Source organism: Hypanus sabinus, chromosome 22 (assembly GCF_030144855.1).
Source record: "Hypanus sabinus isolate sHypSab1 chromosome 22, sHypSab1.hap1, whole genome shotgun sequence".
Taxonomy (NCBI): domain Eukaryota; kingdom Metazoa; phylum Chordata; class Chondrichthyes; order Myliobatiformes; family Dasyatidae; genus Hypanus; species Hypanus sabinus.
This window is the reverse complement of record NC_082727.1, coordinates 43,513,634-43,529,790: the sequence shown is the minus strand read 5'-3', so window position 1 is coordinate 43,529,790 and position 16,157 is coordinate 43,513,634. Positions and strand designations below refer to the sequence as shown.

At 44.4% G+C, this 16,157-nt stretch overlaps 1 protein-coding gene across 1 annotated transcript in view; it reads right to left on the bottom strand.

The window, feature by feature from the left end:
* The window catches only part of LOC132379569 (cilia- and flagella-associated protein 46), a 236,555-nt gene extending 222,526 nt beyond the window's left edge, over positions 1–14,029 (bottom strand). Inside the window, exons 1-4 of the mRNA XM_059947632.1 lie at positions 12,708–14,029; positions 11,143–11,267; positions 8,431–8,562; positions 1,304–1,368 (exon numbers count right to left, since the gene is read on the bottom strand). Of these exons, the coding sequence (XP_059803615.1) occupies positions 1,304–1,368; positions 8,431–8,562; positions 11,143–11,267; positions 12,708–12,759 (374 nt within the window). The 5' untranslated portion in view covers positions 12,760–14,029. The remainder of the gene's footprint in view (positions 1–1,303; positions 1,369–8,430; positions 8,563–11,142; positions 11,268–12,707) is intronic.
* Positions 14,030–16,157: the final 2,128 nt, after the last annotated feature.

Here is a 16,157-nt window from a genome sequence, read left to right as displayed (position 1 = left end):
TTACCTGGGGGATCAGTCTGCCTGGCAGGCTGAATTGTGGCTGTGAAATAATCTCTGGTTCTGGGGCCTCCACCATGGTGTTTGTAGGAGTTGACTCTAAGACTGCAGTAAGTGGTTCTGGACACCTTTCTTCTTCTCTTGACTTTCTCTCTGGATCTACTTCAATCCTTGTTTCTCTCTCTTTATCCCACTCCTGATTCCTTTCTTTTCCTTTCTCATATTTCTTCTTTCTTTCATACTTTTCTTTCTCTCTATCTCTTCTCCTTTTCAACTTCTTGTCTTTTTTTTCTAAACCACCTTACATTTTCTTCTTTCCAGGATGTGCATTTTGATCTTGGGAATAATCCTTCTATTGCTTCCTTTAAGATCTGATCCTTCCTCTTGGTTTCCTCATTCACAACATCATCCAACAAATCCTCAGTTTTATATCTCCATTGACTCCTTTCATTTTGGCTTTCCATTCAGTAAGCTGGGCTTTGGTCATTTATATCATTTGTATTTGAGCTTTTTGTCTCCCATTTGAAGTTCATGCAATAAATTTAATTCACAAAGAGTAAATTCAGTTTCTTTATAATCACAAAAGCCAAATACTTCCATTTTTCCTGAAGCCCCTTGAACTCTATTCCAGCTTAAAACCCAGCGACATTTTGCAAGTAACTACCTGATTAACGTATCAGAGGTTTTCTCAGCTATGTTCCCAACACAAACTGTTGCACTGAGCCCACTGCTTTCATCACTTTCACAATTCCTCTGAGCAGCAGGGTTCTTTCTTGGTCCAGTATGCTTTCCAGCCAGAGGCACAGAGGTTGGTACCAACACCTCTTTGCCCTCTGTTCAGCAATGGTTCGTGGTATACAGCATGTACAGACTGTTGTGGCATCGTCCGATACCTTTCTTCATTCACTTCCAGTTGACTCTGTTACAGGGGATGTGGCATGTTTCTCTGGATCGTTAAGCAAGTTGCGCACGTATCACGTGGTGGCATGATGACGTACATAGTTTATATACTTTTACATTTAACTCACAATGCATTATGTAAATTCAACCAAGAACGCTTAATCAAAGAGTGTATTTACAATATTACTCAAACATTACTAATATATTAAATACACAACAAAAAGTACTTAAGAAGGTTATGGACCTAAAGTGGGCAAAAGGAGTTAATGTACATGGGCTAACAGTTTGGCATAAACATATTTGGCCAAAAACTTGTTTCTGTGCTGTACAACTTGACGACTTTATAACAAATATTTTAACACTTTTCAGCATGACATATTAAATGTCTACATCTAAATCATTGTACCTTTTTTCCTTTCTTGCATGTTGTATGGCCTCAAGTATGTACCGCAAAGCTTTATTCAGTTCATGCTGTAAGCAAAAGCATGCAATTAAGTATCTGAAGAAAAGAAAATGAACTCAGACTACATTTTTCCTCACACACAAACATCAGCCAGCTGTGCGTTTCCTAAACGTTTGTATGTTGTCAAGTTGCATCGATTTAAAAAAATACTCTGCACTATTACAACCTTTTAAGTTTGAAAATAATAGTTACCATAGATTCATAACCTTCATTTGTGGCCTTTTAGGTATAACTCGCAGCTACAAGATTACATGTAAATTGGTTTATTCTAGTTTTAAAAATCTTGCAGTGAATTTAAAACTTCAACAATTTTCAACCGCAAATCTAAACTGCCTCTAACCTACCAACTTAACATGGAATAGACTGGCTAATTGAGTATTTTAATAAATCTGACAGTGTCAATTTTAATTCTCTTTATAGGATTAACAGTTGTCTTAGGACACCCAGCAATTCAGGACATGTTTGCCAGATTTTGAGGACGAGGCTAGTGGCCTTACAACACTATTTGTGGAACACTAAGGGAAAAAGTGTTTCTCAGCCTCCATTCCTCCACCAGTCTCCCTGCCTTTTAATCTTACCTTTCCTTGGATCAGATCCCCCAGAATACAACATTGTCCCAATGGGATTGGTATCTATTCCCTACCCCATCACCAAGCAGACAGTTGACAAACAGATTGTAGAGGTGTGCTACAAGCAGCGCTAAAATTACGACACGGAGTCGGTAACTGCAGTCGAAGGAAAAACTTTATTCGAAAACTTCAGCCTCACTTTTAAGCCTCTGTCAACCGGCCCCCCATGGCGAAGAGGCTCCAAAGCTCTGTGCTCGCAAACCCCCGTAGGCTATCTAATTGTGAGTCGGTTCGGATACGCTAGGAAATGAGGCGCTACATAACCCCCCCCCAGAACTGGCGATACACCCCCCAATGTCCACAGCCTGGGCCAGAACCTGCTTGGGAGGTCGGCCTCTGCGCCGAGGCGCCGGAAACTCGGCCGGTTGCGCCAGGTCCACATGGGCCGGCTTGAGGCGGTCCACCGTGAAAACCTCCTCCTTCCCCCCAACGTCCAGCACGAACGTGGACCCGTTGTTCCGGAGCACCGTAAACGGCCCCTCGTATGGCCGCTGCAGCGGTGGCCGATGCCCGCCCCTTCGTACAAACACAAACTTACAGTTCCGTAGGTCTTTGGGTACGCAGGTCGGGTGCCGCCCATGCTGTGAAGTGGGTATGGGGGCCAGGTTACCGAGCTTCTCGCGAAGTCTGCCCAGGACTGCAGCGGGTTCTTCCTCTTGCCCCCTCGGGGCTGGTAGGAACTCCCCGGGGACGGCCAGGGGCGCGCCGTATACCAACTCGGCCGACGAGGCGTGCAGGTCGTCCTTGGGCGCTGTGCGGATGCCGAGAAGGACCCAGGGAAGCTCGTCCGCCCAGTAGGCTCCTCGCAGGCGGGCCATGAGGGCCGACTTCAGGTGACGGTGGAAACGCTCCACTAGCCCGTTCGACTGTGGGTGGTAGGCAGTGGTGTGGTGCAGCTGAGTCCCCAAAAGGCTGGCCATAGCTGACCACAGGCTGGAGGTGAACTGGGCGCCTCTGTCGGAGGTAATGTGGGCTGGTACACCAAAGCGGGATATCCAGGTGGCGAGCAGGGCTCGGGCGCAAGATTCGGAGGTGGTGTTGGTGAGCGGGACCGCCTCTGGCCATCTTGTGAACCGGTCCACGATAGTCAGGAGGTAACGCGCTCCGCGCGACACTGGCAGGGGGCCCACGATATCCACATGAATGTGGTCGAAACGCCGGTGGGCGGGATGGAACTGCTGCGGTGGGGCTTTGGTGTGCCGCTGAACCTTGGCCGTCTGGCAGTGCATGCACGTTCTGGCCCATTCACTGACCTGTTTGCGGAGACCGTGCCAAACGAACCTGCTGGAAACCAGCCGGACAGTTGTCCGGATGGAGGGATGCGCCAAGTTATGAATGGAGTCGAAAACACATCGCCGCCAGGCTGCGGGGACGACCGGACGGGGCTGGTCGGTGGCGACGACACAGAGTAGGGTCCTCTCACCTGGGCCCACGGGGAGGTCCTGGAGCTGCAAACCAGAGACTGCAGTCCTGTAACTCGGAATCTCCTCATCTACCTGCTGTGCCTCTGCCAGTGCCTCAAAGTCTACCCCTTGGGAAAGGGCATGAACGGTAGGGCGAGAGAGCGCATCCGCCACGACATTGTCCTTACCCGAGACGTGCCGGACATCCGTTGTGTATTCAGAGATGTAGGACAGGTGGCGTTGCTGGCGGGATGACCAGGAGTCGGATGCTTTTGTAAACGCAAAGGTAAGCGGTTTGTGGTCCGTGAACGCAGTGAAGGGCCGACCTTCTAGGAAGTACCTGAAATGCCGGATTACCAGGTAGAGCGCCAACAGTTCCCGGTCAAAAGCACTGTACTTGAGCTCGGGTGGCCGCAGGTGTTTGCTGAAAAACGCCAGGGGTTGCCAGCGACCTGCGATGAGCTGCTCCAGCACCCCACCGACTGCCGTGTTTGATGCGTCCACTGTGAGGGCGGTAGGGGTGTCCATTCTGGGATGTACTAGCATTGCGGCGTCAGCCAAAGCTTCCTTCGTTTGAACGAAAGCGGCGGCGGACTCCTCGTCCCAGGTAATGTCCTTGCTCGGACCCGACATCAGGGCGAACAGGGGGCGCATGATCCGGGCAGCTGAAGGGAGGAAGCGGCGGTAGAAATTGACCATACCTACGAATTCCTGAAGGCCTTTGATCGTGGTGGGTCGGGGGAAGTGGCGGACTGCATCTACCTTAGCGGGCAGAGGGGCTGCCCCGTCTTTAGTAATCCTGTGGCCCAGGAAGTCAATGGTATCAAGTCCGAACTGGCATTTGGCAGGGTTGATTGTAAGACCGTACTCACTCAGTCGGGCGCAGAGTTGACGGAGGTGGGACAGATGCTCCTGACGACTGCCGCTGGCTATGAGGATGTCATCCAAATAGATGAACGCGAAGTCCAGGTCCCGTCCCACCGCGTCCATTAACCGCTGGAACGTCTGTGCGGCATTCTTCAGGCCGAACGGCATGCGGAGGAACTCGAAGAGGCCAAACGGGGTGATGAGAGCCGTTTTGGGGACGTCGTCAGGATGCATCGGGATTTGATGGTACCCTCGGACAAGGTCGACCTTGGAGAAGATCCGGGCGCCGTGCAGGTTTGCCGCAAAGTCCTGAATGTGCGGCACAGGGTAGCGGTCCGGTGTGGTAGCCTCGTTCAGCCTGCGGTAGTCGCCGCACGGTCTCCAGCCCCCCGTCGCTTTGGGCACCATGTGCAGGGGGGAAGCCCAGGGGCTGTCGGACCGCCGGATGATCCCCAATTCCTCCATTCTCTGGAACTCCTCCTTCGCCAGTCGGAGCTTGTCCGGGGGAAGCCGCCGAGCACGGGCATGGAGGGGTGGTCCCTGTGTCGGGATGTGGTGCTGTACGCCGTGCCTGGGCATGGCTGCTGTGAACTGCGGTGCCAGAACCGATGGGAACTCCGCCAGGACCCTGGTGAAGTCGTCGTCGGACAGCGTGATGGAGCCGAGGTGAGGGGCTGGCAACTGGGCCGCGCCCAGGGAGAACGTCTGAAAGGTCTCGGCGTGTACCAGTCTCTTCCTGGGCAGGTCAACCAGCAGGCTGTGAGCTCGCAAAAAATCCGCACCCAGAAGCGGTTGGGCTACGGCGGCCAGTGTGAAGTCCCACGTGAACTGGCTGGGGCCGAACAGTAGCTGCACCTGACGGGTGCCATAGGTCCTTACTGTGCTGCCATTCGCGGCCCTCAGGGGGGGACCCGGTGCCCTGCTGCGGGTGTCGTAACTCGTCGGAGGTAAAACGCTGATCTCAGCCCCAGTATCAACCAAAAACCGGCGTCCCGACCTTCTATCCCACACATACAGGAGGCTATCCCGATGGCCAGCCGCCGTAGCCATCAGCGGCGGCTGGCCCTGGCGTTTCCCGGGAACTTGCAGGGCGGGCGGCAACGGCGGGCTTCTGCGCCCCACCGCTGGTGGTAGAAGCACCAGTGGTCATTGGGCCGGGGGTTAGTGGGCTCTGCGGCCGGGCCTGGACTGGTTTGCTGCCGGGAGCGTGGCTGGGAGATCTGTGCGATGGACGCCCCGCTCACCTTTTTGGCGTTCCACAGCAAGTCCGCCCGGGCTGCCACCTTCCGGGGGTCACTGAAATCCGCGTCGGACAGCAGCAGGCGTATGTCCTCGGGCAGCTGCTCCAGGAATGCCTGCTCAAACATGAGGCCTGTGTGTCCCTCGGCCAGAGACAACATCTCATTCATTAAAGCCGATGGAGGTCTGTCGCCCAAGCCATCCAGGTGCAGTAAACGGGCAGCCCGCTCGCGCCGTGGGAGTCCGAAAGTCCTGAGGAGCAGGGCTTTGAATTCCGTGTACTTGCCGTCTGCCGGGGGCGACTGTACGAACTCCGCGACCTGGGCAGCTGTGTCCTGGTCGAGGGAGCCCACCACGTAGTAGTAGCGGGTGTCTTCTGAGGTGATCCGGCGAACGTGGAATTGGGCTTCGGCTTGCTGGAACCATAGGTCCGGGCGCTGTGTCCAGAAACCCGGCAGTTTCAACGAAACCGCATGAACAGAGGCGGCGTCGGTCATTTCTGGTCCAAAAATCGTTTGGACCGTCGGGGTCACCAATTGTAGCGGTGTGCTACAAGCAGCGCTAAAATTACGACACGGAGTCGGTAACTGCAGTCGAAGGAAAAACTTTATTCGAAAACTTCAGCCTCACTTTTAAGCCTCTGTCAACCGGCCCCCCATGGCGAAGAGGCTCCAAAGCTCTGTGCTCGCAAACCCCCGTAGGCTATCTAATTGTGAGTCGGTTCGGATACGCTAGGAAATGAGGCGCTACAAGATGACAATTATTTTTTTCCTTACTATACAATAAGATGTGTCAATATTAGATTCACATTAGCTTAAAATATTTGGTATGATAAAGAAGCAGTTTAAGAAGCAGAGGCTAATAAACTGTTGCTTTGCTCCAGATGACATGTATGTTTAACATGAAGCACAGAACACAGGGAAGTTTTAAATCCATAATAAACAATTATTTTACAAATGTATCCTCACCCAGAACAGAAAACTGGAAGAACCCAATTTTCAAGCAGTTTCTGTGGAAGTATATCAACATTTTGGGTTGAGACCTTGCATCAAGAAGGGTTGAGTGGACTAGGGATCTGCTCAATACTGAGACAGATACATCAGACTGATTTCTGGATGAGAATCCTCTTGTAAAATAATTATTCATTATGGATTTAAAACTTCCCCATCTCCTGTGCTTAGTGTGAGAGATTTCATGCTCCACAAACACACCCCTTTTTATACCAACCTGTTTATCAAATCAACATTTGCAAAAGTAGTTTCAAGCTATACAGAGGTACTAAGATACAAACAAAAATTCCATACAAGTTTCTAAAGATGTCTCAAAAAAAGCATAACTCCTTTAACTTCATAATTGACAAATTAAAAAATTGACATTCCATTATCACCAGAGCTGACTAAGGAAATGCATATCTAACACAGAGCCAGGCAACATTACTCAACTTTTCTCCCTTGATTAACTTTTTTTTCAAATAAAGTAGATCATCTTTTTATTATCACATCCTTATTTGTTAAATCTTGTAGTATTCTTGATGGCTGCATTTAAAAAAAAATGTTCTTGGATGTTCTGAAAGGAACGTGAAAACTATATAAACACCAGTCTGTTTTAGAATATTCCTGTGTCAATAACACAGGAATATGTCACCCAGATAATTAGTTTTTACTTCATTTCTCTTCTCTTTTTCCCCCCTTTCTTTCACCCTCTTTCTCTCTATTTCACTCTTTTTATTTTCTTCTCTTTACCAATGGATACAGATGGCCAGGAAATCAGACACAAGGAATATTTTTGAATTAATATTGATTTTATTTGTGCATCTAAATGGTTCCATTTGGTTGGAATGCAAAATCCAATTTTTTTTGTTGCAGATAGATAATAATATTGCCAATTGATGTGCTGGTCTCTAAGTTCCTGCAAGTGTCAAACAATACATTGCTTATCCAAGTATATATCATACTCTTTCATTTCAGACTGCATTTGATTAGCAAATTAAATTAAATGGACTAAATCGTCCGGTCACTTACCACTGATTTGAAAGGAATGCATGTATAATAACACTTTTGGTGTGGACCACACCTTTTCCAATATTGGTAATTGTCAGGTATTAATACAGGAACCCTTGCTGCCTAACAATGGTGATGCCATTATGATGACTGAGCTCAGTTTTTTCCCCCATGTACAGCAAACAAGGAATAAATAAAGGGACAAATATTAACAGAGAGCTTAAATAAAGATCAGAGTCAGATTGGGATAGTAGTTGGAAGTGTTGCAACATCAGAAGTCCACTTGTGGAAGAGCAAAGAATCACTACCAACACTTCTGGATTTCTATATTCAACTACCTGTGTGAAAATCCTAATGTTTCTGTCAATTTTATGGAATGGCGATGAATGCAAACATTACATCAAGTATTACTGCTACATATTATTTTTTCAGAATAGAAAGATGAAACTTTTCCATTTTAGATGCCCTATTTTGGCATTATTCTAAGACCAGCTACAGTAGGCCAAATACATACACAAATATAGATTGCAGATTCCTAGCTTCTGTCCAGAAATGTATCCTTAGTTTTCAAAACATTTAGTTTATGATATTAATGGCCTGGTCAGCAAAATATTGTGGGCCAAAAAGTCCTGTGCTGTAATGTTTTATGTTCTATGTTCAATCATCATTTGCTTAGCTGCCTAATTTTCAGGTGAGAAATTGATAGTGAATCACTTGCCCTATATTTTAACAAAAACCATGCTTGTTATTCTTTGAAAAATGTTTTGGAGTTCCAAATATTTGTTATTTTACATACAAGAGCACACAAAAACAAAGATTAACATGCATTACTCAAAATCTAGTAGTTATGTTGAGGCATATGTTAAGAAAGCTTTGTTATTAATGATATTAATTTTAATTGCTGAATTCATATAGATAAAAATAAATCTTACTATGTTTGTAGCAGTTTTTGGAGCATACAGTTGAGCTTGGCAAAGGCATGCCCTGCACAAAAACTGGTTTTGAGGGCATGTTCCCTGAAAATACATGTTCAAGCAATCCTGGCTAATATCTTCGCGTTTAAACTAAAAGAGATAAAAGTTCTGCATGTAACTAAAAATACAAAACAGAAAAATATTTATTCAAAAAACAAATGTTTCAAATATACAGAATGTCAACTGCAAATAAGATATGTTGCATCATATTTGTTTTTTTTTCTTTCCAACTACCCTGGAAATAAAACAAAGATAGAAAAGTTACACTTTTAGCTATCAATGTAAATCAAATTGTCTATGATTAGTAACATACATCAAAGTTAAAATTACAAACATTGGCAAAATACAGCACAACATTTATCATCTATAAATGGATAATGTAGGGTAAAGCTGTGTGCAAGGCATTTCTCCCTCAGAAGAGAAGAGGCAGAAAGAATGACAGAGATCAAATTAAAACAGAATAGAAATACAGGCAAAACATAGTCCAACAGACAGAATTTGAAAGCCTTCTAAAATGATGATAAAAATAATTTGACGACCCTGGGAAGAACATGTACCAATCAAATGACTGAAATCACAAACAAAAAAATATCTGCAGATGCTGGAAATCTAAGCAACACACACACAATGCTGCAGGAACTCAGTAGAGCAGGCAGCAACTATGGAAAAGTGTAAACTGTCCATGTTTAAGGTCAAGATTCTTCTTCAGGACTGGAGAAAAAAAGATGAGGAGTTAGAATAAGAAGGTGGGGAAAGGGGAGGAAGAAGCACAAGGTGATAGGTGAAACCAGGAGGAAAGGAGGGTTGAAGTAAAGAGCTGGGAAGTTGATTGGTGAAAGAGATACAGAGCTGATAGAAGAGGACAGAAAGCCAGGGAAGAAACAAATAGGGTAGAAGTATCAGAGGGAGGTGATGGGCAGGTAAGAAGATAAGGTGAGAGAGGGAAATGAGAATGGGAATGGTGAAGGAAACAGGGGAGTAGGGGCAGCATTACTGGAAGTTTGAGAAATCAGATTGGAGGCTACCCAGACTGAATATAAGGTAAACACAAAGTACACTGCAGATGCTGTGGTCAAATCAATATTTACAAACAAGCTGGAGGAACTCAGCAGGTAGGGCAGCATCCGTGAAAATGAGCAGTCAATGTTTCAGTCCTGACAAAGGGTCTCGGCCCGAAACGTTGACTGCTTGTTTCCATCGATGCTGCCCAACCTGCTGAGTTCCTCCAGCTTGTTTGTACATGAATATAAGGTGTTGCTCCTCTAACCCGAGTATGACCATGACTCGAAATCATGGCCTCCGCTACTCTCACAATGAGGCCACACTCAAGTTGGAGGAACAATACCTTATATTCTGTCTGGGAAGCCTCCAATCTGATGGCATGAACATTGATTTCTTGAACTTCTGGCAATACCTCCCCTTTGCCATTCTCCATTCCCATTTCTCTCACCCTATCTCCTTGCCTGCCCATCACCTCCCTCTGGTGCTCCTCCAACTTTTCTCTCTTCCATGGCCTTCTGTCCTCTCCTATTCGATTCCCCCTTCTCCAGTCCCGAATCTCTTCCATCAATCAACTATCCAGCTCTTTACCTCACCCCTCCTTCCCCCCCAGTTTCACTTATCACCTTGTGCTTCCTCCTCCTCACCCCTCACCTTATTCCCCTGACTCCCCGTCTTTTATTCTCCAGTCCTGGTGAAGGTTCTTGGCCCGAAACATCGACTGTTTACTCTTTTCCATAGGTGCTGCCTGGCCTGCTGAGTTACTCCAGAACTTTGTGTGAAGTGATTGAAATATTGGGAAAGGTGTTTATTAATAAAAAAGAGATGAATAGGAGAAATAATTGATCTAAAATGAAAACAGAAAATGCTGAATGTTTTTCCAAATGGTTCAAAATGAACAAAATTCTAGACATGAGGTAAAGAAGCCAACCACTGCTGAGTTCTGAAAAAGATGCTGCATTTGAAGCATCGGTTGACTTAGCTCCTCCTGAATTCTAAAGAGCCCATCTCACTTGCCAGATAAACATCTGGGAAGATACCCAAGATCTTAAGTTATTAATGTAAATAATTATAACAGAGAGATGTAAAATATTTTGTAAAGCATGGAGGCATAGTTCATAAATCTTACATAGTTTGGCTGGCTCATAGATTCCTGCATTTCTGTAATCCAAATTCTGCAAGTTAACTTTAAACTACAATCCTGTTAAACTGGTTAGAGAACAGTGTTTATATTCTATAATCTGCTTTTTACTGTTCAGATTCAGATTAATGGTACTGAATGTTAAATCAGCTTATTTCCCTCTATAATTTATTGGTCAAAATTTGTTTGCCATCCACAAAAAATACTTCATCCTTCTTTCTACTGTTCTATTTACAGAACTTGCATCTCTCTATTATGTGCATCAACCATAGTCATGAGGACAGAGTCACGCAGAAATAGCACACTTAATATCCATTTCACAAAATTCTAATAGTTTGATAATCATAATTAACTATGAGGCTAGTAGTATAATTTATAAAGTTCAAATTTATTATAGGAAATGTGATTTGATTTTCCATTAAGTATCATTATTGACTAACATTTGAAGCATGTTAATCTGGAACTGAATCAAAGATTTGAACAGTAGTAATGTAAAACTTGTAGTATATTGTACTAATGTATTTTACCACCTGCAAAGCCAGTTCAGCACACTGCACATATAAATCTGGGGTAAGAATCTCCATTCTAGCCGATGCAGTTCTCTCTGCAGTGGCGACTTTTATTAAGTTGTAAGCTTTCATCAACGTACTTAAATCTGAAAAATAGGGAAGAAAATAAGTCTATTAATTATAAAAGAAACATACCTTAAATCATCCTGACTGCAACATGACTAGCTGACACTACAATCAAAAGTACAACTGAAAATACTCAATAAACAGATGATAGCACTATTAAAAAGCAGAAAAAAGAAATTATGGTAAAAGTTAAGCCATCAGTGATCATAATTATGCTAGTGTCTTCCTTTCTCTATTTGGGTCTTACTATGCACAGTATCAAATTCATGGACACCATATAAATGAGTGTTATCAAACTGAAATCAATGCTGTAAGATATTCAAATGTTTCCCCTGCAAGGAAACAATTGTTCTTCACTACCTTCTGTCTAGTCAGTAGCAGTGTGGCTAGCACAACGCTTTACAGTACCAATGACAGGGGTTCAATTCCTTCCACTGTATTAAGGGTTTTGTACATTCTCCTGTGACCACATGAGTTTCCTCCAGGGTCTCCAAAGACATACAGGATGGTAGGTTAATTGGTAAGTAAATTGTCTCAGGTTTAGGCGAGGGTTAAATCAGGGGATGCTGGGTGGCATGGCTCAAAGTGCTGGAAAAGCCTATCCCAGCTGTATCTCAATAAAATAAAAGATTTTAGCTATATTGTAGATCTTATCAATTAATATGCAGCACTTTATTTTGGTAATGTGTTAAATGTTATGCAATTTGACCATCCAATTGCATAACAGATCTATGTAACTATCCAAACATTTCAGTGATATTTATTCACAAACAGGAGAAAATGTGCAGATGCTAGAACCCCTTCAATCCGAAATGTCGACTGTACTTTTTTCCCACCAATGCCTCCTGGTCTGCTGAGTTCCTCCAGCATTTTGCTGGTGATATTTATTGTTGATGTAATTAGCATTTGAGAGTATCGAAACACGTGTATTAAACAAAACAACGTTTATGTTCTACGAAGAAAACACTCAAAAACTTGTGCAAAACGATGACGTGCTGGAGGCTAACCCAGTCGTTCACAATCGCAAAATTTAACGTTCTATTAGAGTGCTGCTATATAGATTTTTCCCACAAATTAAACTGTGCTGACTCCATATACTGTACAGCCGGAGAACTTACTATGAAACAGCCGCCAGGAGGCAGCGTCATATTGCGAGTCTCAAAGCAGAATAACTTTAAATTACGTTAAATTCCTAGCTGCTGAGACAAAATTCAGCCTCACGGGCTCCTAGGATAGTTGCGGTTGCATTGGGTAAAAAAAATGTGTACCCACAAATTATCAGGGCAACCCAGCTACAGTGCGTGAAAGCTGCTTTTCCTCTACATTTAGCGCCACTGATTCCAACAGAGCTGACTGCCAATACTGGCCCTAGAGTGCTTTAGAAGGTTTCGGCGAGACACACAAGCGCGGCCCGAGTGTAGGACCAGCGGAGCTGGGTTTCCAGGACTGAGGCTAAGTACCGCTGCCGCAGACCGCCGCTTCTGCCAACAGGTGCCTGATGTTCATATCCATCCTGCAGCCGACTGTGGGGAACCCGCCGCTCCGAGCCTGCGACCTCCGAAATGGACTGAATCAAGGGCCCTGCAGCCCTACAGAGCCCGAGGGGAACATCGCTGATCTCAGGCCGCAACGCGGCCTAGCGCCGGTATCCGGGCAACAGGACGCACTTTCCCTTCCCGGTCTCCGAGCAACGGGGCTTATCCACATTCCTCGCTTTAGTCACAGTAACCCCGCCCCCTGTATCCAGGCAACGGCGTCCTAATGTCAGTATCCCAGCAACAGCTGGTCCTGCTGTTCCTGTATCCTAGCAACAGAGCCTTACAGTCCGCAGTTTGTTGTTCACAGGCCACGGCGTCTCTCTTGGCATCTTTGAATGAGACTTGCTACTTCATTTGTCCAAACAATGCGCCCTGTCAGTACCCCAGAAACGGAACCTACAGTTCAAACTATGGCTTAAACTGACAAGAGGTTGTTTGCTCAATAAAGAATAACAGTCTACTGTTTATGGAAGATGAAACAAAAACTAAAGAGCAAGAATTATAAGTACAAAAGGAAGGTTGACATTGGTTGACAGGAAACATTCCTGCTCACTTGCACAATTGGGGGAACTTGGCGAACTTTGTGAATTAACGGTGAAGTTGGAAAAGTGAAAGGAATTTTTTCTTAGGAGCGCAAGACCCTGTTGTATATTAATAATACAAAATGCTGTAAATAGTTTAATAGTGCAACTGACATCAGAGCCTTGTTGCCCTGGGTTACTGCACAAAACAGGTCTCCCAGGCCCTCACACCAGAGCTTCACCTGTTACAGCCACCAGGGAGGAGGCACTGGAAATGGTGTGAGAGAGCACTCTGGAATCTGTGTTAGGTTAAATGGCTAACCTATGCAGGCCGTCTCTCCTATCAATATTGTGCTTCAATGCGGCTCCCTCGATAACAAACCAGAATACCTTCGTCCACAACTGACCGAGCATGAGATGAGGGACTGCTGCGTGCTCATTCTTACAGAAACAGGGCTCCAGGACAACATCCCATGCATCATCAATCTACAGGCCATGCCACTCTTGGACTCGTGTTAACCTATTTTGTGGCTGTATTTTTCTTTATTGTAACTATATGTGCTGTATCGTAGCTACACTTGCTGTGTGTGTCTGTATACAGTATACTGTGTTTCACAATTTAGTCCCACAGGAACGATGTTTCATTTAGCTGTATGGTTGAATGCCAATAAATCTGAACTTGATTAAAACTTACACATTTGACAGCTTAACCTCAGTATAGTCAAATGGGAAAAAAGCTTGAGGACCCACTTAAATCAACGTTTAATGTAGTATGGGTTTGCCAAGGGCAATTAGATTTTTTTTAGTGCCTGATTAATAAATGGTTTTGTCTTTAGGAAATGAGTTGCTTTGTATCTGAACATAAGGATTGTCATTGGCTGCAGTATGACAATTCCTTCATGGACTCAAAATTGGTTATTAACACAGGATTATTTTTTCTTAGACTAGGCATAAGTTACAGTGATACAAGTTAAGTATCCAGTCAGAATATCAATAGTGCATTGAGAGCCAATTTGTGTTCTCTGAAGAATAGCAGGACTAGCTGAAAAAGGTGAAGATCATACCAGTGGAGTTCTGAAGTATCATGGGACTCAAATGAAAATCTTACTAACCTTGATTAATTTAAATATCTGAACTATCAATTAATCATATTAGTCTCTAGACTGTTCTGATGTCAGGGAGGACTCTCCATTTTCCAGCTGGCTCAATGTTGGGAGTCATTTTCATTTACTTACCCCGTGGAGTCTGGGATTCTTAATTAAGACACCGAGAACTTCGGCATTCAGTTGTGAAGGAGGGAGTCAGATGGACCAGGGAAGGATGGGAGATAGTTCAGAAAATGAGATAGGTTGTGGTAATGTAGAAGAGTAAGAGCAACAGAGAACATGCGGCTGGGAAATTAATGAGAATGTAAGAGGGATGGATAATGAAAAGTGGTGAGAAAGGGAGAACAGAGAAATTGGGGAAATAGTGAGGAACAGGCATATGAGTCAGAAAAATAGGGTAAGAGGTTTTGTGCATGTGTGTATGTTCATGTGTGTGTTTGCATAAGTGAGAGGAAAAAGTAGGGTATGGCCACCGATAATATGACCCAGCCACAATTTGCCTCCTAATTTTGAAAGGCATTTCTGTAAAAGCAGAGCTGTTAGCAAGGGATTTGAAAATCATAAGATATATTGATAGAAAATAAAACCCATAGGAATCTAAGTGAGAGTGATGAGTTGAATTAAAACGAGGCTCGTGGAGAAAATAGCAAATTGGTTTCACAGGGCCAGGTACTAGAGCCTTTGATTTTCTGGTGCATCCAAATGGACTGTATTAATTGCAGAGTCTCCATTTAAGAAATTTGCCAATGATATCAAATTTGCAGTGTAATTGATAGTGAGGTATCAAATTCTGGGCTGTATTAAGATAATCTTAGGCTAGTTAGATGGGCACAAATGCAGCAAATAAGATTCAGTCTAGTGAATTCAGGCACTATATTAGAGCAAGCAGGGTGAGTGAATTTAGTTACAACAAAGTTCAAAGTAAGTTTATTATCCAAGTACAATAACATCACCATATACAACCTAAAGATTCATCGTCTTGCAAGCATACTCAGTAAATTCATAACAGAATAATAACCATAACAGAATCAATGAAAGACTGCACCAACTTGGGCTTTCAACCAGTGTGTAAAAGACAACAAGCTGTGCAAATACAAAATCTAAGAAATAATAATAATATATATATAAGCAATAAGTATTGAGAACATGAGATTAAAATTCCTTGAAAGTGAGTCCATAGGTTGTGAAAACTTTTCAAAGATGAGGCAATTGAAGATGAGTGAAGCTTTCCTCTCTTTGTTTCAAGAGCCTGATGGTTGTGGGGTAATAACTGTTCCTGAACCTGGTGTGTGAGTCCTGAGGCTCTTCTACCTTCTTGCTAATGGCAGCAGTGACAGGAGTGTACGTCCCAGACAGTGGGGTTCCCTGATAATGGATGTTGCTTTCCTGCGACAGCATTTCAAGTAGACGTGCTCAATGGTGGGGAGGGCTTTACCCGTAACGAGCTGCACAACATCCACTATATTTTGTAGGATTTTCCAGTCAAGAGAATTAGTGTTTCCATACCAGGATGCGATGCAGCCAATAAATATACTCTCCACAGCACATCTCTAGAAGCTTGTCAAAGTTTTAAATGTCATGCCGAATCATCACAAACTCCAGAGGAAGTAGAGGCATTGCCTTGCTTTCTTCTTAATTGCACTTACGTACTGGGCCCACTGAGAAATATAAAGTTGCTGACTCTCTCCACCTCTGGTCAATGACTGGCTTGTAGACCTCCGGTGTCTTCCTCCTGATGTCAATAA